Source organism: Petaurus breviceps, unplaced genomic scaffold (genome assembly GCF_028583685.1).
Source record: "Petaurus breviceps papuanus isolate PSGF00001 unplaced genomic scaffold, PetGlider_PUasm1.0 175, whole genome shotgun sequence".
NCBI lineage: Eukaryota > Metazoa > Chordata > Mammalia > Diprotodontia > Petauridae > Petaurus > Petaurus breviceps.
The window spans coordinates 59,909,413-59,935,305 of NW_027185764.1; the positions used below are offsets into that span (position 1 = coordinate 59,909,413).

The 25,893-nt window shown below is 42.8% G+C and overlaps 2 protein-coding genes across 3 annotated transcripts in view; one reads left to right on the forward strand and one right to left on the reverse strand.

Moving 5' to 3' along the window:
* Positions 1-25,893, forward strand: part of SLC5A10 (solute carrier family 5 member 10) — a 182,307-nt gene that overhangs the window by 94,199 nt on the left and 62,215 nt on the right. The window lies entirely within an intron of this gene.
* The window catches only part of FAM83G (family with sequence similarity 83 member G), a 59,800-nt gene that overhangs the window by 26,490 nt on the left and 7,417 nt on the right, over positions 1-25,893 (reverse strand). For both annotated transcript variants that reach the window (XM_069085194.1, XM_069085193.1), the window contains exon 3: positions 2,512-2,679. In XM_069085194.1, coding sequence (XP_068941295.1) covers positions 2,512-2,679 — 168 coding nt within the window. The remainder of the gene's footprint in view (positions 1-2,511; positions 2,680-25,893) is intronic.

Below are 25,893 nucleotides of genomic sequence, written 5' to 3' on the forward strand. Positions count from 1 at the left end.
AGGTTAAGTGCCCAGGGTCACACAGCTAATAAGTGTCTGAGGTCAGATTTGAACTCTGGTATTCCTGACTCCAGCTCCAGTGCTCTGTTCACTGTGCAGCCTAGCTGCCTAGACCTCTGAGGTCACAGGGATAAAGAAAATTTACAGGCTATTGTAGGGTGCTCTGATGGATCTAGTCAGGTCAAAGGAGATAGAGTGGTGAGTGATGGAGTTATCCATTTGAGCAAAGTAAACAAACAAGCAAAAAACTATTACAAAAGCCCTTTATGAAGTACCCACAGCTCACACCCAGACCACTAACACCACCAATCCTGCAGCGTCTTTGGAAAACCCTGAAGATGCTCTTGGGGGGTGGCTAGGTGGTGCAGTGAATACAGCACCAGTCCTGGAGTCAGGAAGACCTAAGTTCAAATCCAGCCTCAGACACTTAACCTGTACTAGCCATGTGACCTTGGGCAAGTCACTTAACCCCAATTGCCCTGCCTTCCCCACTCCAAAAAGCAAAAAGAATAAAAAAAAATTTTAAAAAGACATTCTTGAAAAATGGAGTTCCATTGAAGTACAAACTCCTTGAGGGTAAAGCCATGGTCTCTTTGCACCTCTAATCTCTAGCAAGGTGACTTACATATTCTAAGTGCTTGTTGAATTGAAACGATCCAGAAGTAGAGTACTAATACTTTCTAGCTTGCCCTTATGAATAGCACAGAGATGTTGACCCTCTCATTTATCAGAATCCCTCTCTTCACTCATGGCCAAAGCTCTTCCTTACTGTTGTTGGGAGTCTTTTCTATACAAGATGCTTTCCTCCTCTCCCACCCTAACTCACCCTCTCTAATTCACAGGTTTCTTTCTAGGCTATGTAAAATGGGGATAATGATACTTGCATCATCTAGCTCACAGGACTGTTCTGAGGCTCAGATGAGATAACAAGTGGAAATAGTTTTGAAAACCTTAAAGTATCATATAGATGAGACCCATTAGTTACAACATAACTTGTGATAAATTATTGGAAAGATAATATAATTAATAGCAACATCTAGCTATGTGGCCTTGGGTTAATGACTTAGAATAGAATCAAAGAATTTTTTAGGGAATTCAGTGCTAATTTTGTTGAACACCTTGATTTTTGAAGATGGAGAAACTTATGGCCTAGAGAGATAAAGTTACCTGAGTAAGGTCACTCAATGAATTAATGACAGAGTTAGGACCAGATGCCAGGCTTCTTAATGCCCAGGCCACTGGTTTTTCCACCACACCATGATGATTCTTCTGTGGTTCAGTTTCCTCATCTGTACAATGACAAAGTTGGATTTGACAGTCTCTAAATGACTGTTTTACAGCTTTCATATTATATTCCTTTTGATAATTATATGGAGGACAGGCATGGGGGTCGGAAAGAACAAAGCTAAGGAATCCCAAGAAGGCAGCCTCCCAGTTGGTCAGATCCAAGTACAATGGAATCTGCAAACTCAGAAGAAATCTCTCTCCTGCTTCACTTAAGCCACTTGAAAGGGCTCAGGCTTGGGAGTGGGGGGGAAAAAATCACACTTGAAAAAATGCACTTAAATTACAGGCATTGGAGCTTGGTAGCTTGTTAACCTGGTATGTCTGGAGTCTCTCTTACTTCTGAATCCTTGTTCATGCTTTTGAGGCTATTCAGGTTAATTAATTCAAAGTTCTGGCATTCTCATTAGGATCTAGGCCTTTCTGTGAGACTTGCTGGAAAGAATTCCTCCTTCCTTTTTAACTCCCCGGGGCTTTTTTTTCCTTCTGCCAGACCCCCTAGGACAGTATCTGGCACATACCAGGGACTCAAATAAAAATATGATTTCTCACCATTGCTTCTACAAGAAAATAACAAAATCATAAACATATTAGGGCTGGGAAGGACCTTAAAGGTAATCTAGTTCAACCTTCATCTTTATAGAGAAAGGAATTGAACCTCAGAGAATGGAAGTGATCTTTTCAAGGTCACATCAAAATCCCAATGAGAACCCCAATCATCTGATTACCAGACCTATGTTCTTTCCACTCTCCTTAGGCTGGCCTCCCACATCGGGTTCCAGACCCTCTGCTCCAGTAGGCTAGCTGCCTCAAAATCCTTGGAAATCCCAGCTTTCAATTTCTTTGTGATAATGTCCTCTTCCCCTCCACCTCTCCAAATCCTATACACACTCTTAGACTCAGCCCAAATCCTCCCCTCTCTGGCCATCACATTTCATGGTGGCATCTCCCTCCTCTGAGTTCTTCTGCTATTCCCTCTGTATCACTCACTCAGTCATCCATCATTCTGCCTAGAGAGTTTCCATGTGTGAGAGTCTCATGTTCACAACCCTCCTGGAAGCCCCTTGAGGCCAGGAGCAGCGTCTAACACATGTTCATACCCTCTTTACAGCCAGACACAGATAGGAGGCCGTGAATCAATATTCTTTGACTATCACTTACAAATGATAGTCTTCAGCCTCTGATCAAGATGCTGCATACCTGCATGGACAGGCAGGTCAGCCTTACCTTCAGGTGTCCTGTGTGCATCTGGGCCCGCTCACACATGTGCAAGAAATACTTCACATTGGCTTCATCCACAATGATATACACAGCCACCTTCCTCTTGAAGCCAGCATCTAGCAGGTCCTTGAAAATGTCGACATCTGTAAACATGTCCATGACCACAGCAATCACCTGTCGGGGGGGAGAGGCCAGGAGAGTGAGACCCCAACCTGCTCAAAGCACAAGTGAATCCCAATCTGCCCACCCATTAGAGCTGGGGCAACTTTCAGAATGTGGCCCAGGCCAGGGCCTTCTCTCCTACCTTACTACCTTAACTATAGCTAGTTTCCCCAGAAGTTCCTAGGTGTAGGGTCCAGGATCAGAATGTCAGAGCTGAAAAAGACCTGAGAAATAACCTAACATCTATTCAAAGTCCCCCAGATGTATTTTTATTTTATTGTTTTTGAGACTGGGTCTCCCTCTCTTGCTTGGGCTGGAAACACAGTGGCTGCTCATAGGTGCTGTCCTGATTATGACCACTATGGAAGCCTTAACTGGCTCTATTTTTCCACTCTGGCTGGTTCATTCCCCCTAAGGCAACCTGGCAGCCCTCGGATCTCTAAGGCTGACCATATTCGTTCTGGACTTAAGCATGGTCCTGATAGCCTTAATACAGCTCAGAACTCCTAGAACTACCAGCCTCAACCTCCCCCAGTAGCAGGAATTATAAGCAGACACCACCATGGCTATTTTAATTTTTGTTGGACAAGTTTTGTTGATATAGTCTATCATTGAAATTTCTGGAGATTTTTTTTTTTTTAGCAACAAAGAAAAACAAGCAAAAAACAGCTGTTACACAGTGAACACATCTGACAATGTTTATATTGTTGGTGCATTTTGTTATTTCATTGTAATTTCTGGAAACTTTTTTTGTAACAAAGAAAAACAAGCAAAAAAAACCCAGCTGTTATCCAGTGAACACATCTGACAATGTTTATATTCCACCCTCATAGTTCCCTCTTCCCTGTCACAAAAAGAGAGGTATGCTTCACCAAACAAAGACCAGAAAGGTGGAATACACTTGCCTGAGGTCAACCAGTATGTAACAGAGCTCAACTAAAGACTGATTCTGGTGAGCCCAAGTAATTCTTATCTTAGGATCCTGGGAGAAGAGGGAAAGTCTTTTTCTGTACCTATGGCTGAGGCTATCTCAATAAATGGTCTGAGGAGCAGGGAAAAGGTCGAACAGGACATTTTCATGTTGGAATTTTGAAAGTCAGACCCCTTGGTTTTGGTAACATATTTAGGCTTTGAGCCTTCAGTCAGATAATGCATTTTGTCTCACTATAAACCATATTGATGCCATAGAGAACAGAATTTTTTGGCATTAAAATATGTGCTCATATTAAAAAGAAATGTGTACAAGAACTACTCTGGCCAAGTGACTTGCCTAACTTGCCTATCCTGACACCTGGCCGGAGGATGCTTGATCCTTTCTGGCTCAGCCCATGGATTCTTGCTTGAGCCTGACTAACCAAAGGCTGGGCACTTCTGGGCTGCTGGTTTTCTTCCCATTTCACATTTTTCTGTACTCTGAGCTCTCCTGCCATCTCAGCAAGTGCAGAGGCCGTAGCCTTTAGACTTGTGGCAGGAAGAACAAACAACTTGTTTCCTCTGAACTCATGATGGGGCTTGGCCTCCACAACACAAACTCAAAGTCTACGTCTTTCCCCACGGCTCCCAGTCTAGTTTCCTCACTCCCCCTTTGTAAGACTTCTAAACTTGCTGGAAGCTTGAGAACCTACTCTTCATCGGAGGGGTTCTTGAACCCCAAATTTGGTGTGGGCAATCAGAAAGAGCTCAATGTCCACATTCTCTCACCCTAAGCTCAGATGGGAACAATGACTTCCCTCAGATTCCCCTTCAGAGGTTCATTAGTCAGTCTATTAATTGGGGCATCTGTGCTGTAAGTCAGGAAATTTAATTTTCATCCTGGTTCTAGCTTACTATTTGAGCCCAGGAAACTCCCTTTTTCTGAGTCTCAGTTTCCTACTCTGTAAATCAAGAAAGTTTGACCAGAACAGGGATTCTTAACCTTTTTGTGTGTCCCAGACCCCTTCCCTTTGGAAATCTGGTGATGACTATAGACCCCTTCTCAGAATGATGTGCTTAAATTCATAAAATAAAATATTTAGTATTAGAAAGGAATCAATTCTACTGAAATAGTTATTAAAACATTAGGAAAAACAAGCTCATGGACCTCAGGTTAAGAACCCCTGTCCCACAGAGAGTTTTCTGCTTTGTTAAGGAGATGATATGACATCAAGTAGTAAGGGTGACTATTCCTACTCAGGCTCTGCCATCAGATGCTCCCCCTTCAACCAGGTAATCATCTGAGTCCCACCTCTGACACCTGCTGGCTGTAAAATCCTAAGAAAGTCCTTTAACTCACATAGTTCTAGGTAGCTCTCTAAATCTGCAAGTTGAAAAGAAGCTGCTGACCAGGATTGGTGGAGGTAATATCCTTATCTGGGAGTTTCCTAAGTCAATGAAATCACAGATTTAGTCCCTAGCCCCAGTGCTGAGTTTCAAGTGCTTATGGGACATCCAGATAGGGATATTTAGTAAGCAGTGAGAGTTTTTGAACTGTAGCTCTGGAGACAAGCTGAGAGTAGAGATAAAGATGTGGGAGTCAACTGCAAAAGAAGTGATAAATAAAATCATGGGGACAGATGAAAACATTAAGGGAGAGAATGTAGAGAATAGCAAGGGTGAAGAAACAAGGACCAAAGGACAGAACTTTGCTGGACTAGGTCATCTATATTCTATAAGACCCTAACGCTAAGATTCTATGACTCTATAAACTCAGCCACATGAGAGGCTAAAAGTCACCAAGTCCCAGAAGTAATGCTTCTTGGGCCCAACTCAAGTCCCACACGCTCCACAAAACCTTCTACTACCCAGTCCACACAAATCTCTCCTTTCTCTAAATGATCCTGAACTTAAAGTCGGGACCACAAATTTTAGCACAAGGTACTCTCTTAATCGATAGGATAACAGACTGAGAGCTAAAAGGGCACCTTAAAGGTTAGTTCCAGATGAGGAAACTGAGGCCCACTGAGATTAAATAATTTGCCTGTGGTCACACAAAATAGTAAGGAGCAGAGTTAGGAAAGAATCCTCAAGTCCTCCGATGCACCACACTGCCTCTTGGTTCTGTATTCTTGGCTAGATTAGAAATCTCTTGAAAGTGAGGACTATGTTCTGTTTCCTTAGGATTGTAAAGCATCATTTTAGAGCTAGAAAGAACCTTGAAGATCGTCTAGTTCAAATTCGGAAACTGAAGCCCAGAAAGAAGTGAGTTGCTTTCCCCTTCTATGACATTTGCTACTAAATTTGGCTCAGAGCAAAAGTAGAAGGAAGACTGCTGCTCATGGTATCTATCATAATTTCCAGAATTTTGCCAATAGAGATTGGTTCCCATAACAATCGGCATGGGTGCAAAGACAAGCATTTTTTAAGTGCTTAACTAGGTGCTAGGTACTGTGCTTTGGGTAGGGAGATGTTCTGCTACTCTGTTGGGTATGGGGGAAGGTAAAGCACTAGGTTTAGAGCCAAGAGGACCTGGGTTCAAATTCTTGTCAAATGAGGGGGTTGAATGAGATGTCCTTTTCAGTTCTAAAGCTAACAAAGTTACCATCTGTGTGATCTGGGGTATGGCTGAGCCTTCTCTCTGACTTAGATGTCAAATGAGTGATTCAGATGCTAAGACTCTGAGCAGGTAACTGCTTGGACCCTGAGAAAAACAGGGGAAAGGATGGGTTACAAAAGGTGGGGGTGAGGGTTTTGAGTGCCAAATCCCAGCCACAAACCTCAGCCGCTCTCGGGGCTGCTGAGCATTGTCTCTGTCCTTCCATGGGTCAGTATCTACTTCTGAAGCTGATGCCATTTCAGTCACAAAGCCCCCAGAGAACTACCTGGTGTCTGCTTAGTTGACCTCAGCACTGAGCAAGGCGAGGCTCTGGCATCAGCTCACCAGCATTGTTGTTACTCTGTGCCAAGTAAACAGACAATATAAAAGGGAACTTCCAAGCAGACTCTCTGATAGCAACTGTTCCAACTGGCTTATGTATTTATCTTCAGCTTGGTGACAGTGTGGGTCACACCTTTACCTGCAGCTTGGTGACAAGCTTCCTCTCCTTCCCCTTCAACACACCACACAGCAAGGCTGTGAATTATTCTGGCCAGAGGTGCACGTGGAAGGCTCACAACTGTGGGTCGCCACATGATTACTCCATTCAAGACCCACAATCTTACCTCCTCCCTCCTTTTTTCGTTCCCTCACCCCTTCCTCAAACCCAGCCCAATAAGGCTGCTGCCCAACCACCCCTCCCATCCATCGCTCAGGGCCATAAAGACTGCAGCCTGCTCTTGGGCGTGTCTGCACGCTCTCTGCAATGAGCTCACCTGGGCCTCAGCACAGGGGCACATTGTCCCAGAGAGCAGGCCCTTACAGGTTGGTCCTCACCCCACTTTGGGGTGAGTGTAGCCGCCAAGACATGTCAGTATTTTGCCACCAAACTCGGGCTCCCCAAGAGGAGCTCAGCAAGTGGGAAGAGAACTCCAGTGAGGTTGAGGACATATTTGTTCCAATTTTGCCTCAACAAGTCATTATGTCTCTGGGGGCCAGATCCAGTCACCCTGATCTGTATCTTGCCACTGGACCTTGATGGCTCTGGAGGAGAAAGTGAGCCTGGTGACTTTGCACAGCCCTCCTTCACTTAAATCCTATTCATTTGCAAGTCATGGCATCACCTTCCTGATGTCGTGGTCCTCTTCAAGAAAGAAGGACAAACAACTATGACCCTAAGCAAGTCACTGCACTTCTGGGTCTCAGTTCCAATGATGGATTTGAATTCAGTAACCTTGAAGGTTCCTTCCCACTCTAGCATATAGTATGTTAGCAGAAGGATGTGGAATATTTAAAGCCTGACTTTCACCTAGATCCCCTTTTTAAATATTTACCAAAACTTCCCATGATGTCATACCCAAGACACCTACCCACTCAATCTTTGAGGATGACTTTCAAAACTCATCAAAGGATGAATCAGCAAGATTTCCTTTTAGATAAGAAATTCCCAGAGGGGAGAGAGCAGGCCTATCCAAAACATTTTGGAATGTATGACTCCCAATACAGCACTGTGTTTAAAGAGACCTTGAAAATGATTTTCTGAGACACAGAGATCTTTAATATTTCAGCACTTCAGTAGTTTTTAGTATAAGAATCAACATGGATTACAGACCATTGACAATCCCCTACAACCTAGTATGTGATCTTCAACCACAGCCAACTGGGGCAGTTAGGTGTCCAAGTGGATAGAGCACCAGGCCTCAGAAAGACCTGCATTCAAATCCAACCTCAGACACTTACAAGCTGTGTGACCTTGGGCAAGTCACTTAATCTTGTTTGCCTCAGTTTCCTCATCTGTAAAATGAGCTAGAGAAAGAAATGGCAAACCACTCCAGTACCTTTGCCAAGAAAACCCCAAATAGGGTCATGAAGAATCAGACACGACTGAAACAACTGAACAATAACAGTTAATCTGGTGATAAGCCTTTCTGAATTCAGCTATGTTGTGCTTCAAATAACAGACATCCTTGTTCATCCCAGTTCATTGCTGAGCCTGTGCTTGTAACTTTTCCAGCTTAGTAGGACCTGCCAGAGCATGTACTTTACTGGGCATAATCTTTGGGAAGCCAGGGTCAACTCCATGTCTCAATGAGACATCAAAGGAGGTCTTTCACAGAGGACCTGTTACCATCAGAACCAGTAGAAGGGGAACAAATGCATTCCAGGACAGCTTTTTCCAAAGTTATTTCTCGTTAAATGAATCCTATGTTCCAAACTGAATTCCACTATAAAAAACACAGTTCCTAAGCATTCATATTCTTGAAACTGTCTAAAGAAGACCAACTGAAGAAAATAGGGAAATTCGGCCTACAGAGGAGTTGACTTAGGAGGCAAAGGCTCATTGGTTGAACATTGGAAGAAATCTTAGAGGTTAGCTAGTACCACTCTTGTTTTACAGATGAGGAAACTGAGGCTCAGCGGCTAGGTTTAAGTGATTCGCTCAAAAGCACATCAAGCAACCAAGTCAGAACCAGGATTTAAATCCAAGTTCTGTGAAGTTCCGTCCAGAACCCTTTCCACCACACCACATGATAGCTGTCTTCAAATATGTGGCTTTCACTTAGACCAAGGATTAGATATATTGTATTTGGCCCCAAAGAACAGAACTAGGGCCCATGGGTAGAAGTTAGAGGGAGGGAAATTTTGACTCAACATAAAGCAATTTCCTAACAATGATAACTCTCCTGAGGAGTACTAGAATGCCTCAGTCTCACTCCAGAGTGGGATTTTAATCCCGGGCATCATTGTAGGTCTTCAATCAGAGATGGGATCATGAGCATTTGACAAGATTCATACTTGGGTAGGGGTTGGACTGAAAAGCCCTTGAGCAGACCCTTCTAACTGTTAAGACTATGTAGTTCTAGGGAAAATTTTAACAATTTTTTTTTGTTTTTTTATGTTTGCTTTATTTTTGGTCTAGCCAAAATTTTATTTAATAAATAATTTTATTTTTGCTCTAGCCTAGGGAGGAGGAAGGGGAGGGAGAGAGAGAGAGACAACTTGGAACTCAAAACTTTATTTCAAAATGAATGTTAAAAACTGTCTTTACATGTAATTGGAAAAATTAAATACAATTTTTTTAAGTGGGGGGTAGTATATGTTACACTTAGGGCAATGGCAAGAAAACTGTTCTTTCTGCTCCTCTTCTGAACTTCCTTCTCCCCTCTTCTGTATATGTTTCACTGATGCTCTTCTCTTTCCTGCCTTCTTTTTTTGTGTCTCTATCAGTACCCACCAAATCCTTTCCATAAATACGAGTCCTCCCTCATGCCAAAAAGGAATTGTCACAGCTTTGATATGCCTAAATCGTACCCAAAGTCATTGATTTTTATATTTTCATACATTTTTCCCCCTCCTAGATTTACTGCATCTTCTTCCTACAGTAACTAGAGTTAGCAATGGCATCTTCAAACAAGAGGAGAGAGCAGCCCTTTATGGTTAGAACCTAAGAACTAATCTTCCAAGCCTTGCTTAAGTGGGGAGCCCTACCTCTTTTAATCTCCTAGGACAAGGAGCTGTCCACACCTGGTTAATATCCAGTAGCAATAAACTCATTCTGACCACTCTGTCCCAGACTGAATCAGTTCAGCAAGCAAAATGCCTTCTATGTGCAAGGCACTGCTGTTAGGTGCTAGAGAGAAAAATATACTAGTCTTTGGTCTCAAGGAACTTTTATTCTACTGGAGGGATTTGTCTTGGATACTAGAACAGAATGTTTCTAGAGAGTAGAGGAAGCAAAATTTGAAGGAGGCAGAATTAACAACTGGAGCAATAAGGAAAAGCTTGCTGCACAGATGACAACCTGAGTTGAGTCCTGAAGGAAGACAAGATTCTGAAAGGCAGAGAGTTACAGAAGGAGTACATCCATGCACAGGAGACAGCCAGCTTGTGCAAAGGCATGAAAATTCAGGGAATGGCAAGCAGTCTAATTTGGAAAGAACACGGACGACATGAAGAAGAAAAACAACTAGCATTTATATGCAGCTTTAAGGTTTGCAAAGAGTTTTATGTATGTAATTTCATTTGACCCTCACAACAACCATACAAGGTTCAAGAGGAGTAATATGAAAAACGCCAGAAAGGATGGATCTGGACAATGCCCAACCTGAAGTTCTAGGCTGAGGAGTATATACTTTATCCTGGATGGAATGGGTGGGGAGCCACTAAAAGTTTTTGATCTTGGGAATGGTCAGATGTTCAGACCAGGGATGTGTTGGTATATACTTAACAATTGGCTCTCACCCCCCCCACACACACACACACACTAGTTTTCAACATTCATTTTTATAAGATTTTGAGTTTAAAATTTTCTTCCTTCCTTCTCTTCCCTCCCCCCACCCAAGATGGCAAGCAATCTGATATGGGTTATACACATGCAATCACGGAAACATATTACCACATTAGCCATGTTGTGAAAGAAGAACAAAAGGGAAAAGCCACAAAGAACAAAAAAAAAGTAAAAATAATATACTTCAATCTGCATCCAGACTCCAGAGTTCTTTCTCTGCATGTGGATAGCTTTTTCTGTCATGAGTCTTTTGGAATTATTAAGATATATTTTTAAAAAGGTATGCAAGACACACTTCAAAGTTTAATCTGCATTATAAATATTTTCTCCATAACTTCTTAAGTCTAAACAATCAACAGAACAATAAATCAAGCCCTTGTTTGTAGAGTTTGTAGATTTCTGAGGCGTAGATACTCACCTAGAAACTTTAACAATCCTGATTTCAGCACCTCATCAGAGCTATGCTTTAAGAAGATGATTTTGGAAACTATGGAGTATGGACTGGACAGAGGAGAGGCAAGAAGCAGGGAAACCTATTAGGAACCTATTCTAGCAGAGCTCTGAGGTGATGAGGGCCTACCCTTGGGTGGTGGCAATGGAGAGAAGTAGAAGAATGCAGGAGAGTTTGCAGAGATCAAATCAAAAGTACTAATAGAGCTTTTACTAATGACTATTCGCATATCAAAATGGTACTTGTTGGGTAGCAAAGTGCCCATCAACGTAGGACTTTAGCAGATTTCCAGCAGTTTAAAAATAAAGAGAGCCATCTGATGACAGATGTCAGAATGCTCATGGGTAAGGAGACTGCCCAGAGTGAACCCACAACAATTCTCAGATTGATTTAGATTTAGAATTTGTTGTCACTGAAAGATCATGGGCAAGAATTGAGAGCCCCAGGTTTAAGTCTTTTCCAGTTCTGATATTATATCGTTCAAAGATTCTATAATTCATTCTTTCTTTCCCTCTTCCTGCTCCCCAAAGCCAACAGGCTGACAAACTATAGACAGGATTATAAATAGATATAGAGGCCGTTGCCCCTAAGCCTTCACTGAGAGGCAGCTATGGTGTAGCAGTTAAAGGAAAAATGAAATTGGAATCAGAGACATGGCTTTGGATCCTGGCTGTGTAACCCTGGTCAGCCCAGTTATTTAACCTAAGTCTCAATTTCCTCATCTGTAAAATGGGCTTTTAATACTTGCACTTATCCACTCTGACAAGGTTGCTGTGAGGAAAAACACCATGTCAATCTAAAAATTCTTTCTATGAATGTGAAATATAATTCTTATGAAAACAGACTCCAAAAGGGAATAGAAAAGAGAAGAAGGAAATAGATTAGGTTCTTTCATGGCCCAATGCCTGAATTTCATTTGGCTCAGGCTTATTTTCTTCTGCTCTCTGGATATATAGGCTTGTATTCATGTTCAAGCCGGCTTAATTGATGGGCTTGGCTCTTGACAATGACTCTTCATATGATTAGGAATCTAAGGCCCAGAGCAAATTGATCCCTGGCAGATGATATTTTCCCACTGACTTCCATTATAAAACTGAAGAGGTGTTTGTTGGGAAGGCTTTTGGCCCCTGAAGGTAATAAACTCACACTTAACAAAGCTGATCAGCTTACCTGCCTTCCTCTGACCTCCAACCCCACCAGCCCCACCAGCTCTCTGAGTCCCAGGTCATACTCCATCTGCTAGCTCCAGACACTGTGGCCTAGGAAAGGACTAGTGTTTCTAAGGCAAAGTCCCCTTGGTCTCCAGGGATGGGTTTTATCTGTAGCCTTCTTTAAGGTCAACTCCATCTTCAAAGCAAAAACTAGTTATAGCCTATCCATGTACGTACCCTACCATGTCTTGATTTAAAGTGTCTTGGTCCTTTCATGGAAAGAGGGGCAGAGTAGGGGTCATGTTGGCTTCTTATCTCGTGGGGTCTTTCCCTAGTCTCATTTTAGGTAATGTACTACCTGTCTCCAGATATTCCCCAGTAATAAACAAAATAAACAAAAGCATGCCCTGGAAAGGGACCAGTCAGGTGCTAATTCCATTGAAGGGGGGAGAGCCCTGCTATAAAGTAGGTCAGGGGCTCATTCCAGTGCCCCGCCCTACCCAAGACAGATGGGGACTTGTTTCATGAGGATTTGGGGCAGCTCCTCACTGGGGCCAGGGCAAGATGTGATCTAACAGGACTCACATAATCCCCAGGTACACACCCATTGCTGTGTACACGTCACCTTCCTGTACTCCAAAGTGCTTGTAAGCCTATAAATTCAGAGAGTTCATAGAGCAAAGCAGGATTAAACAGGGGGCCTCACTCATACCTTTGTCCCACAAAATGAGGACTGGGTCAGACTTACTCTGGGGAAACTAGCTGCAGGACACCCTGTGCCCTCAGGACATTGCCCTTTTTGGGGAAGCTCAACAGGTATTAGATGCAATATGGAAAGCTCATAAAAGTGGCACAAACCACTGAGCACTGGACTTGAAATCAGAAGACCTGAATTTGAATCTGGTCCCATACTTAGTAGCTGTGTGACCCTGGGCAAGTCACTTAACTTCTATTCCCCTCAGTTTCCTCTTCTGTAAAATGGAAATAATAACTGCACCTACCTCCAAGGGTTGTCCTAAGGACCAAATGAGATAATATTTGTAAATCATTTTGCAAACCTTAAAGCATTCTATATGTGTTAGCTATTTTAGTGTCAATACTATAATTATTATATTCTGAAGTTGGGTAGACATAATGTTTTCTTTTTTTTTTTTCAGAGGGCAAGGTAGGGCAATTAGGGTTAAGTGACTTGCCCAAGGTCACATGGCTAGTAAATGTTAAGTGTTTGAGGCTGGATTTAAACTCAGGTCCTCCTGACTCCAGGGCCAGTGCTCTATTCACTGCGCCACTTAGCTGTCCCGACATAATGTTTTCTGAAAGCAGGGTTAGCTCTAGAATTCACTTCCAAACACACCTTAACCCCTGGCCCTTCTACCTGCTTACTACGTACCAGGCATATGCTAAGTGCTTTACAAATATTTCATCTGATCCTCACAACAAGACTGGTAGGTAGATGTTATTATTTCTATTTTACTTTTGAGAAAACTGAGGCAGAGGTAAAGTGACTTGCCCAGGACCACACAGCTAATATGTGTCTCTGACTGAATTTGAACTCAGGTCTTCCTGATTCCAGGCCCAGTGTTCTAACCTAGACTAGGGATTCAAAACCTTTTTTGGATGTCATGGACTCCTTTGGCAATCTAATGAAGCCTATGGAGTTCTTCTTAGAATAATGTTTTTATATGCATTTTTAAAAACTGGGATTAGAAAGGAAACCAATTACATTGAAATAGTTATCAAAGTATTTTTTAAAAGTCCACAGACACCAGGTTAAGAACCACATCTTTAGACAGAGCTAAGCAAGAGGCTGCCCTTCCCCTCCTAAGAATAACAAGGCACATTTCCTCATCCTGGCTAGCCGTGGCAGTCTAGATTGATGTTATCGAACTCAAACAGAAACAAGAGTCACTAAACCACACGTAAGGATCCCTGTGGGCTGCATGCCGACTTAGAAAACCACATATTAACATTATCTATTTTCTACCGTATTTTTGTTTATTTTGTTAAATATTTCCCAATTACATTTTAACCTGGTTCATGGGTTGACCCCGTGTGACTGACACCTCTGATCTAGATGAATGGCTCACTACTCTCTCTGGGAACTATAGCCTCCTCTCCTATGCCCTTTTTATGCAGATCCCCTGCTCTAATTCACCAGGACTACTTAAAGTTCCTCACATACACCTTTCATCTTCCCGTCTCTGCATCTTTACTAGTGCCATTTCCTATGCCTGGAATGGCATGCTTCTTCTCACCCACTGTTGTTTTTCGGTGACTCTCCGTGACCCCATTTGGAGTTTTCGTGGCAGAGATACTGGAGTGGTTTGCTAATATCCTTCTCTAACTCACTTTACAGAAGAGAAAAGTGAGGTAAAGCAGATTAAGTGACTGACCCAAAGTGACACAGCTAATAAGTGTCTGAGGCCAGATCTGAACTCAAGAAGAGGAGTTCTCTTGGCTCCAGGCTGGTACTGTATCCACTGTACCAGCTAGCTACCCTTCTCATCCATACCTACTATCCTATTCTTCAAGGCCCAACTCAGAGGTCACCTCTTTCATAACATCTTTCTTGATGCTCTTCCCCTTCCTCTGAATTCCTCTAGGCCTGTCCCACACAAATAGTGCTTAAAGAAGAATCACAGAGTTACAAGTGACCCCTGAGATCCTTTGGTCCAACCTTTTCCCCAAATCAAGAACTCCTTCTTTAGTACCCCCACCCATGACTCACTCCCCCCAAAACAGTAGCCCATTCTGATTTTGGATAGCTCTTCTGTTATTGAGAAGCTTTCATTTCTTCATCCTTTTCTCCCCCTTTCCCTTTTGAGCCTTATGTTAAATCTGTCAGGGATACAAAGTCAATAGAATAGACTAAAAGGAAATCTTAGACCTCCATAGAAGGGGTTATACCTTTTCTATCTGTTCATTAACTGGTATGATTTTATAGAAGCCATATCCTAGCAGAATGACTAGCATTTATATAACACTTTATTTCACTTGATCATTTGATCCTGTGAGGAGGTGCTGTTATCATCCCCATTTGACAGAGGAGGAAACTGAGACTGAAAGAGATGAAGTGACTAGTCCATGGACATGCACCAATAGTGTATGAAGCAGGATTCGAATTCAGATCTTCCTGACTTTAATTCCAGCTTCCACCATCCAAGTAGTGTCAAACTCAAGTAGAAACAGAGTCCACTAAACTGCACATAAGGGCCTCTGTGGGATGCATGTGGCTTTAAAAAGTCATTTTATCTATTTTGATTTATTTTGTTAAATTTTATCAATTTACAATTTATTTATCAATTGCATTTTGATTTGGTAGGCACAGCACGGGCTCTGTGTTTGTCCCCTCTGCAGTACAGCACCTACCTGCCTATGAAAGCAGCCTGACTCTTAGATTCTGCCAGCTTGGTTCGGGTAATGTTTCAGACGAGAATGAAGGGTTTCAGTAGACAACCTAAGATATTGATTAAGAATGTCTTGTTCCCACTGGACTACAGGCTCCTTGTTATGTTTTATTTCTCTTTGTGGTTTTCAGCATAAGGTTTTGCAAACAGTAGGTGCTCAATAAGTCTGTTAGGTAAATGAACTGCTCACAGCAGGGACACCTGTTGGAAGAAAGCAGTGACTCCAGGCCTGGTGCTCTGTGCACTGCGCCAACGAGCTGTTCCAGACACCCCCAATAGCCACCCTAACAATCTCCTCCAGGAGACAGGTAAGGAAGTCCTCTTCAGGTATGTGATGACACAGGTCAGGGCTCAACCAAGACACCTATGTCCTGAAGCAACCAATTCTCACAACTCCAACCACTAGTGAACAAATGAAGTTGGGACCTTAACAAGCAAAGGGTTGTAAAGAAAGCCCACTGCAATCCTTAAGCGCTCGGTAAATAGAAAAGGTTTTGTTGTTGCTGCTGTCATCATTGTGAGTATGAATATTGCTTCAGTCCCTTACTAGCCGTGCCACACTGGTCAAGTCTAACAACCTTCCATCCTCAAAGGCCTCATTTGTAAAATGCAGATAATAATAGCACCTACATTCCAATGCCAGAAGGATAAAATGCGATTATATGGAAGGGGCTCTGCAAACCTTAAAGTGCCGTATAAAAGCCAACATTCATTATTACCATCTACAGAGATAAAGACATTTATTAAACTTACTGTGTGCCAGGTGGGGGCAGCGAGGTGGTACAGTAAATAAAGCACCTAGTCTGAAGTCAGGAAAAGTCATCTTCCTGAGTTCAAATCTGACATCAAACACTTGTGATCCAGGATAAGTCACTTCACCCTGTTTGCCTCAGTTTCCTCATCTATAAAATATGCTGGAGAAGAAAAAGGCAAACTAGGCCAGTAGCTTTGCAAAGAAAACCCCAAATGGAGTCACAAAGAGTCGGACACAACTGAACAACAATGAGTGCCAGGCACAATGTTGTTAAATATACAAATTCAAACAAGTAAGATAGCCCTTGCCCTCAAGCAGCTCACATTCTAATAGAGGAAGACAGCACATAAGGGAGTTTAGGGAGGGGAGCACACAGCCGGAGATGCCCAGGGAGTGCACAGAGGCCTGCAATAGAGCAAGAAAAGGCTAAAAGTTTTCGCCCAAAACTATCCTATCAAAGCCCAGGGTGGTTCCAAGGGCAGATGATATTATTATCATTATTAATCTTCATCCCATAGAGAAAGAAGGTCTGGGAAACCAGCAGGTAGTACTGCTTTTCTGTTGCCATTTGGGATTTTGGGTGTGGAACTAAAGGCCTGCTTGATCTGAGTCAAGTACTGTCAGAACACTGAGGATAACTCTCCAAACTCAGCAGAGCAGGAGGGACTACCAGTGCACACCCAAGGGTGTTAGCCCATAATTGGTCTCTAATCACCCAGTGAGCATCCCTGGCACCTATCCATCTCAAAAAGACAGTCCATATTGTACACTTCCATGCACTTAGGTCTTTAGGAAATGGATAATGGAGAAACACCCCCCTTTACAGGTGAGAAAAAGGGAGCTAACTAAATGCAACACAGGTTTTTGCAAACAGTAGGTAGTCAATAAGGTTGGTTAGAGAAATGGCTGCCTGGAGTAGGACCAGCTGCAAGGAGTGCACTCCCAATGGTGCGCTGCCCCTATGCCAGAAGAGGAACATTGGCAAAGCAGCCCATTGCCAGAGAGGAGATCCAAGCCTCATTTCTTGACATTGCCTGACTTCTCTCCGAGTCATATGGGCTGGGTTTTATAGCCTTGTAACAATGGCCTAGTTTCCTAGTTGATGGCCTGTCGGGTCAAAATCCTTTGAAAATCCCCTAATGCTCCATCCTGCAGGCTCGTTGCCATGTGAAGATGAAGGCATGCCAGGGTTTTATTTAAATGACAGGACAGAGAAAAACCCACAGAGCAGCTAGCTACACTTCAAATCCATCTTACCCTTGCAGACTCCAACCCAACTCATTGTAGGATTACAAGCACCTGTCAGACAGTGAAAAGCCTCAATTCAATTCAACAAACATTTTGAAAGTGCCTACTATGAACAAGGATATAAGATTCTCTATAATTACTAGCTACACTGGTAGGAGCTACCTCTTTCAAAGTTCCTTATACCAGCAAAATCAGTTATCATCAATAAGCTCACTTCACCAAAAAGGTACAAGACACTGTACTAGGCAGAGATCCTGCCCCAAACCCTTTAAAAAATCACCCTCAATGATGCCTCCTCAGAGGAGAGATCTGAATACAGCTAAAGCAGTACCCCCTGCCTGGTCTGGCTTACCATGGGGGCCTAGGACTGAAGTCCTCACCCTTTACCAAGGAGATGTATCTGCAGATACAGAAGCTAAAGGGAGGCAGCATTTTATAGTGGAAAGAACAGTGGCCTAGGAGTGACAACAGCTGAATTAGTGTCCCAGCTGTAGGTTTCTGAGTGAGGAACTCAAGAGAGGCCACTAGCCGGCCGAATCAACAGAGCTCAGCGAAGACCCAACTCCCAATCTAACCTCAGACATTTACTAGCTGTATGACCCTGGGCAAGTCACTTAGCTTCAGTTTCCTCAACTGTAAAATGGGGATAATAATAGCACCTACCTTATAAGGTTATTGTGATCAAATGAGATCGTACTGGAAAAGTTCTTAGCACAGTGCCTGGTATGTGGTAAGTGCTTTATAAATGCTTGTTTCCTTTCTTGTTTCTTCCCTTCTTGCACTGTGCCTCAGTTTCCTCATTTGGAAAATGGTAATAATATTTTCACTAACTACCTCCTAGGGTTACCTTCAAATACTACAGAAAATTGAGCCATTATTATTGTTAAAGAGACCTGCTTTTTTAGTGCCACCTACTCATTTGCTGTATTGTTGTTATTCAGTCCTTTAGTTGTGTCTGACTTTTCATAACCCCCCTGACTGTCCGTGGGGTCTTCTTTGCAAAGATACTGGAGAGGTCTGCCATTTCCTTCTCTAGTGAGTTAAGGCAAATAGAGGCTAAGTGTCTTGCCCAGGGTCACAGGGCAGTGTCTAAGGCTGACTTCAAGCCTAGTGCTCTATCCACTGAGACATCTACTGCCTGTGTTACTTTTAGTGACCTTTAGTACCTTCTTCTGAACTTATGCTCTGTCCTCCATAAAACCATGCTGATTAGACTAGATGATTTCTGTCTCTTCTCACTATGATTCTAACTTTATTACAGTATATATTCCTCACCTTCCTTTGGAGTCCACTGAATACACTCCATACCACATATGTGTGCTAACAATAGATCTCCAGGTCTACAGATGGAAGAGACCTTGGAGGTCATCTAGTCTGACTCCCTTATTTTATAGACAAGGAAACTGAGCCCCAGAGAGGTGAAGTGTTTTACTCAAGGACCCTCAAGTAGTAAGTAGAAGAGCCAGGCTTTTAAACTTTGACTCCAAGTTCAGTGCCCTTTCCAAAGCTCTACATCACCCTCCATTGGCCTCTACCACCTGTCTTCTAAGCCCAGTTGCATTTGGGTCAGATCACTGCTTGGAGAGTCCACTGAGGCAGTCCCAGCTCTGCTGATATCGGACAAGGGCTATCTATGGCTCTGTCTCCAAGAGTCTGTTCCAGGACCCAGGTCTATGCAGTTCTTCCTGCAATTTGCCCAGCAGAGCATCAGATACATTTAGATAGATAATATATGTAGAGGAGGGGGAGCAGACTAGAAACCATCTCATGTGAGGATCAGTTTAAAGAAATGGGAATACTGAGCTAGTGAAAAGAGTAGAGAGTACACAATGGCTGTCCTCAAGTATCTGAAGGGCCATCATCAGTGAGGATTTAGAATGGAAAGATACCTTACTGTCAGTCCCAAGTCCCTTATTTGATTGACAAGGAAACTGAGAGCCTGAAAGGCCAAGTTATCATCTAGGAAGCAAACAGCACAGTCAGGATTCAAATCCAGTTCTTCTGAATCCAAATTCAGCATTCTTTCCATTATACCACCATGGATTCAACATGGTTTTCTCAGGCAGAGGGAAGAACTGTCTAAGATTCCTTTCAGCTCTAAAACTTAGGAGCTAGGAACAATGGGAAGAAGCTGCATGGAGGCAGGTTTTGGCTTAGGGTAAGGGAAAACTTGCTAGGAACTTTAGCACTCCAAAAGTGGAAGGAAGGATTTCAGTTGATAGTGAGTTGCCATCACTGGAAATCAATCAGAGGCTGGATGACCATTTGTCAGGGACACTTGTGGAGGAGCTTGCTGTACAGGTAGAATTTGGGCTAGATAATTTCTGAGGTCCCTACTAGGTCTGAGATTCTGGGCTGATATCATTGTTACGTAGACATCTCTCCTATATTCATGGATGCACAGCCCTTTTCTCTTAGACACATATGCTCTCCTCTATACCCCAGCAATGCAAAGAATTTCATATTTATTTTACTTTGCATGTAATCTCTCTCCCTCCCCTTTACCCCTTTACCCCCACACATAAAATTCAAAGGAGACAGCCTAGTCTAGTGAGTAAATAAGAAGCTGTAGGGGTATGAAGGGACCAAGTTCTGGACTTGAAGTCAGAAACATCTGGATTCAAATCCCACTTCTGACACTTACTAGCTGTGTGACTGTGGGCAGGTCACTTTAACCTTAGTCTGTTTCCTCATCAGTAGCATGTGGTTAAAAATACCTTTCTTACCAACTTCACAAAGTTGTGGTGAAGTTCAAATGAATTAATAATGTGTTTAAAATGCTTTGAAAACTTTAAAATGCTACACAGATGCTATTTTTTATTGTTAAATAAACAAGAAATTCTGGGTTCCATCTTATTGCTTCACACACACACATACATACTCTCTTTCTTTCTCTCTCTCTCTCTCTCTCACACACACACACACACACACACACACACACACACACACACATGCACACAACACATTCTTTGAATTCCTGAGTAAAGAGACCAGATCTTGTAGGACAACGAGGGAGAAAAGAAATGCTCCCAGCACACACCAGTCAGGTCAGTGGTGGTAACTAGCACAATGAATGTATAACTGAAATCTCTTTGTTCTAGGGGTCCATGCCTGCTGAGAAAAGAAGGTAGAACCAATACAGCACCAGGGCATAAACATTTGTTAAGCAACTACTATGTGCCAGGCGCTGTGCTAAGTGACAATTACCAGGACTTAGATCTGGGCACCCTGCCTCAGTTTCCTTACCAATCTGATGCTATATTGGAGTCTTTCTCTCTCCCTCTGTGGCGTCAGAAGGATTAACAAGACAATGTCTGGCTGGGGCTATAGAAACACATTCACCGGGGCAGCTTCTGTGTTTTTTTCAGGGTGAGTGACAGGAGAAGCTGGGTGCTGTGGGAGGTGCTAACAGCACCCTGCTACTGTCAGCACAAAAGAAGGTTCCACTCTTCAATCACTCCCCAAACCAGTTTACCCCACCCCCACCCTCATAAGGTAATTCATCCACCCAAGATGCACAAAGCAAAAAATGCTAATCTAACAGTTAGTAGGACGACTATCGTGAGCCCTACCAGGAAGGCCTGTGCCCCACCTTTCTTTTTTTTTTTCTTGGGGTGGGAAGGAGGGAGAAGGGAATCCCTGAGAGAGAAAGTTTTTTCCTTCTAGCAGGGCTGGGCTCTTCACAAACTAAATACATACTCCCCCTCCCACCCATTTGAAAACTGAAGTCCATGACTGAGACCTTAACCAAAAAGCCAAATCAGAAAAATATTCCTAAAGTCTTCACCCACCTTCTGGGATTACAGTTGAAATATTGCTAGGATGATGTAGGCAGCTAGGCAGCATAGTGGGTAGAGTCCTAGACTTGGAATCATGAAAACCTGAGTTTGACCCTTGCCTCAGACACTTTACAAGCTAGACAAGTCATTTAACTTTGGCCTCAGTTTCTTCATTCATAAAATGAGTATAACAATAGTACCTATTTCACAGACTGTTGCTAGGATAGAATGAGGCAACATGTAAAGTGCTTTGCAAACCTTAATTTGCTATATGAATGCTAGTTAGCTAGTAGTAGTACTAATGATGATCATAGTAATAATATACCCAGAGACTGTACTTCATCACTGTTACATTCATCTTATGGATTAGACATAACTTAGACATGATTAGACATCAGCCGACACAGGTTCTTGGCCACTTACTCAGTGGGGGGAGTATAAGGGGAGAAATTAAGCAAATTCTAGTCTCTATTTAGTTCTGAGATATGCAGCACTATCCAGTTAGGTATAAGATGAGAATACTAAAAAAAATAATGAAAGTAACTGAGTCTGTGAAATGTTCTGAGTTTTTTAAAGATAAACACCAGATAAGATAAAGGGACTGTGACTGACATCAGGACTAGCCTAGGGGGAAAGGTCATCAGGCAAAAATGTTGGTAAAAGAAAAGGATTAGGGATCTAGGCAGGCAAGGCAGATTCCTCAGAAGGATCCCATCTGACTAAATCCCAAACGTAGAAGTATTTTCACCCCACTCCCCACCCCCCACCAACAGCCTTACTAAGGCCTGGCCTTATAGGTAAGAAGAACCTGGAGTTACTGACGCAGGCAGCTCCAGGTGGATCTCAATCTACTAGCTCCCTGGGGAGTCAAGCTCCACCCTCCAACAATGGGAGAATCCCTGGCCCAGATTCCTCCATTTGTTGGTGTAAATGTCTGCTGTAAATAGGACTCAGACTGTCCCACCAAGAGGCAAAAATGTCTGCCCAAACAAGGGAATAGGTCCAGTTTAACGAGGCTGCCAGGCCTGGGCTGCTCTGTGCAAGGACCAGATGACCACCTCCTTGTCACATACCTGTTATACTGGCCAAAAAGCAACCCATATCACAAATCCTGAAGAGCCTGTGGCTGGTGTGTATCTTAAGTAAATGTTGACTCTTCTTTTACCCCACCCTGCCCTGAAAAGGTCGTAGCTAAATTTACATTGGAATTAAAGGATATTATGAGCATTAAGTTATAGTAATAATAGTAACTCACATTTATGTAACTCTTTAAGGTTTACAAAGTACGTTCTTCATAACAATCTAGTATAAATTTATGTGTCTTTTACAGATGAAGAAACTGAGTCTGAGAGATGAGGTAACTTGTCCAGCTAGTATCTGAGGCTAGCAGTCAATCAACAAACATTTATTAAATGTTTACTATGCACTAGGCACAAAAACCTAGGTTTCTTGACTTAGAGTCCAGTCCTTATTCACTATATCCCATTTTCTGTGTGTCAGTACCACAGAATCTCAGAGTTGGCTACAAGTCCAAAGGTCATCAAAGCCAGTCTGTCCCTGAATAGGAATTCCCCCTGTACAGCCTCCCTAAGAAGTGCTCATTCATTTTCCTGCTTGAAGACCTCCAGTGACATGTAAGCTATTCCCCTCTGAAGTCCATTCTTCTTTTGGCTAGTGATAACTAATAGACTTCCTGCTTCCCAAGAAAGAGTGGTTGTCCAAGTTGATGCCAGAAATCCCGAGACCTGCCTTCTTGTTAATGGCTGAAACAGGAAGTTTGCTTGTAAATAACTGGCTTGAATGGGATTCCCTATCTGGCCCTCTCTCATCTTTGCCACTGGCCTAACCCCACCCCTGAAACCCTTTCATTACCTCAGTGGAAGAGGTGCAGCCTGCCTCTCAACTTCTATTTAACTGGAGATCCTGCTTCTGAGGGCAACTCTTATGAGTATGTTTTCCAGAATAGAGAAGTAAAATCCATTCTTGAAGATAGGAAACTGAAAGGCAGCATGGCAATGGCAATCCCAGCTCTTCTACCTTTGTGGTCTCTGGGTCTCACTTTTCTTGGTCTACAAAATAAGGGGGTTGGACTAGAAGAATTCTGAGGTCCCTTCCCACTCAAAGTGTTTGATTCTAGGTTAATAGAAAAACAGAGAACTAGGCTAAGTGGTATACTAAGATGGGTTAAGTAGGAAACCCTTTGCATAATGTGACCTGAGGCAAGCTAGGCAGGGCTTCTTGCCCCTCAAATCTTACTTTTCCTGCTAGACAGAGTAACCTGAAATTGTACCATCAGCTTGCGGAGTAAGTTTTGGAAGGCTTTTTAACCTGGAGAAGAAAAGACTTGGAGGAGTCAATGGGCTTAATAACTATCTTCAAAGGAGGAGCAAATTTATTCTGTATGGATGTTGGGGCTAGGATTGGGATCAATGTATCTGAGTTACAGGGAGGTATATTTCATTTCAATATAAGGGGGAAATGTTGTAGCAATCTGCTGCCTCAGGATAGGCTAAGTTGTTTCAGGAAACAGTAAACTCTTCAACACTGTGTTTTAAAACAGAGGCTGAATAAACTACCCATTAGCATTGTCTTAGAAAGGCTCCATACGTGTTATGGAAAGATGGGCTAAATGACCTCTTGTTCCCTTGTGTCTGATTCTTTGTGACCCCCATGGACCATAGCAGGTCAATACTGTCCACAGGGTTTTCCTGGCAAAGATACTGGAGTAGTTTGCCATTTTCTTAAGACTGAATTAGGATTAAGGCAAACAGATATTAAGTGACTTTCCCAGATTCACACAGCTAAGTGTCTGAGGCAGGATTTGAACTCAGGTCTTCCTGACTCCAGGTCCAGCACTCTATCCATGGAGACATCTACCAGCCTCCTAAATGACCTCCTAAAAAGACTTTGAAGTTTTTCAGGCTCCTTTTTTCAAAATACAAATTCCCCAGCATGCCTAGCATTTTCAGTCACTATCAACCAAAACATTAATTTTTAAGATCCTATGCAATTAGGGCAGGGACCATGAAGTAGGCAGAAATATCACTAGTTTACTTCAGAAGGCACAGGCTAGTTCTAGACGGGAGCCCCACAATCTATATTTCCTGGTTTTCTATATCTATATTTATTGAGTCAACCTGGAAAGGTGGCTGGACGTAGAGAAAAGGCTCAGGAGAGAGGTTTGCATCAAGTATTTCTTGTGGCCCTGTGCACAACAGATCACGTAGTCATGCTCTTGAGTCGTGTGGTTGCTTCCCTGGCTGCTTCCCACCTAGTAGTCCTACTGGGGCACAATTTTTCTGTTCCACCCTCACCCCAACACCTGATCAGAGAGGCTGACACCCTGGTACCAATTGTGGGTTGAAAAAGAGTTGATCAAATGAGTTCCATTCTTCTTAATTTTAAGAGCCTTAGGGAGAGTAGTTGAAAGGGCCAGCTTCAGAGACAGTAAGATCTGGGGTAGGGGAGGGAAGAGGTAAATCTTGCTTCCAACATATATTAGCCCCGTGACCACGAGCAAATCACTTAAATTTTCAATGTTCCATGTTAAGACTATAAATTTATAATATAATATAATATAATAAATTTATAAGACTATAAATTATAGTAGACTTGGACTTCTGCATCAGTAAGGGAGTTTCTCAACAGGAAGTACTAAAGAGATAAAAATCACAGCATAAGCCCCTCCCCCTACCACCCCCAAAAGTCTTGGGGGCACAGGACTTGTTCTTCCTACAGACATTTTCTACACTAGCTTCCCAAATGCTCTCTTGGGGGCATCTGGACCAGGGAGCAGCTCACTACAAGAATGAAGTCATCAGACCTCTGGCTAACACAGTTTCCACTCCAGGTCATAATAGGTTTGAATGGGAGGGATTCTTAGAAGCCTGGTCCAACTCCAATTTTACAGATAAGGAAACAGAGACCCAGAGGTCATACAGGCAGCAAATAGCAGACATGGGAGTTGAACTACTTTCTAACTCCAAATCCCGTATTTTTTCCACTGTACAACCTTATTTCCTTCGATCTTAAGTAGCAGGCTTCCTGGTGAGAGCCAGTGTCAAAGGATCACAGACCTCAGTTATTGCTTCAGTCATGAAAAACACCGCTAGGACAGGAAGCTTAGCAATCTGTTGAGGCCTGCCAATACTCATCTATAATCCCAGGTCAATTGTCTTTGATTAGTTGATCCTCCTTGGGAGGGGAAGACATTAAACTAAATTGACTGTCCTTAAATGAAAGACTAGTCCCAGGCTTTTGTGGTAGCATATGCACATTTACTTTGATTGAGCAACCTTACAATTGAAAGCCAACCATGAGGCTGGGCTCTAAAGCAGGACTAGAGGCTGCTTTGTAAGTGTCTCTGAGGTCATACTCTTAAAGAGAAGCCAAGACTCTCCTCCACAAGGTGGAAAAGGGAACTAGTTGCCACAGGGTAGAGGAGGGAGAGATTTGAAGATTTCAGATCCTATTTTGGGGCAGAGTGGGGAATCCTTCTGGAAAGCCAGGCAAGACAAGGGGAGATGAACAGAACCGCATGTTTCTTTCTACATCTCTGTCTCTGAACCTTTGCTTATTCCCCTCCTCCTCCTATGAAAAGCCCTCCCTTTCTTCAAAACCCTAAAGTCTCACCTCCT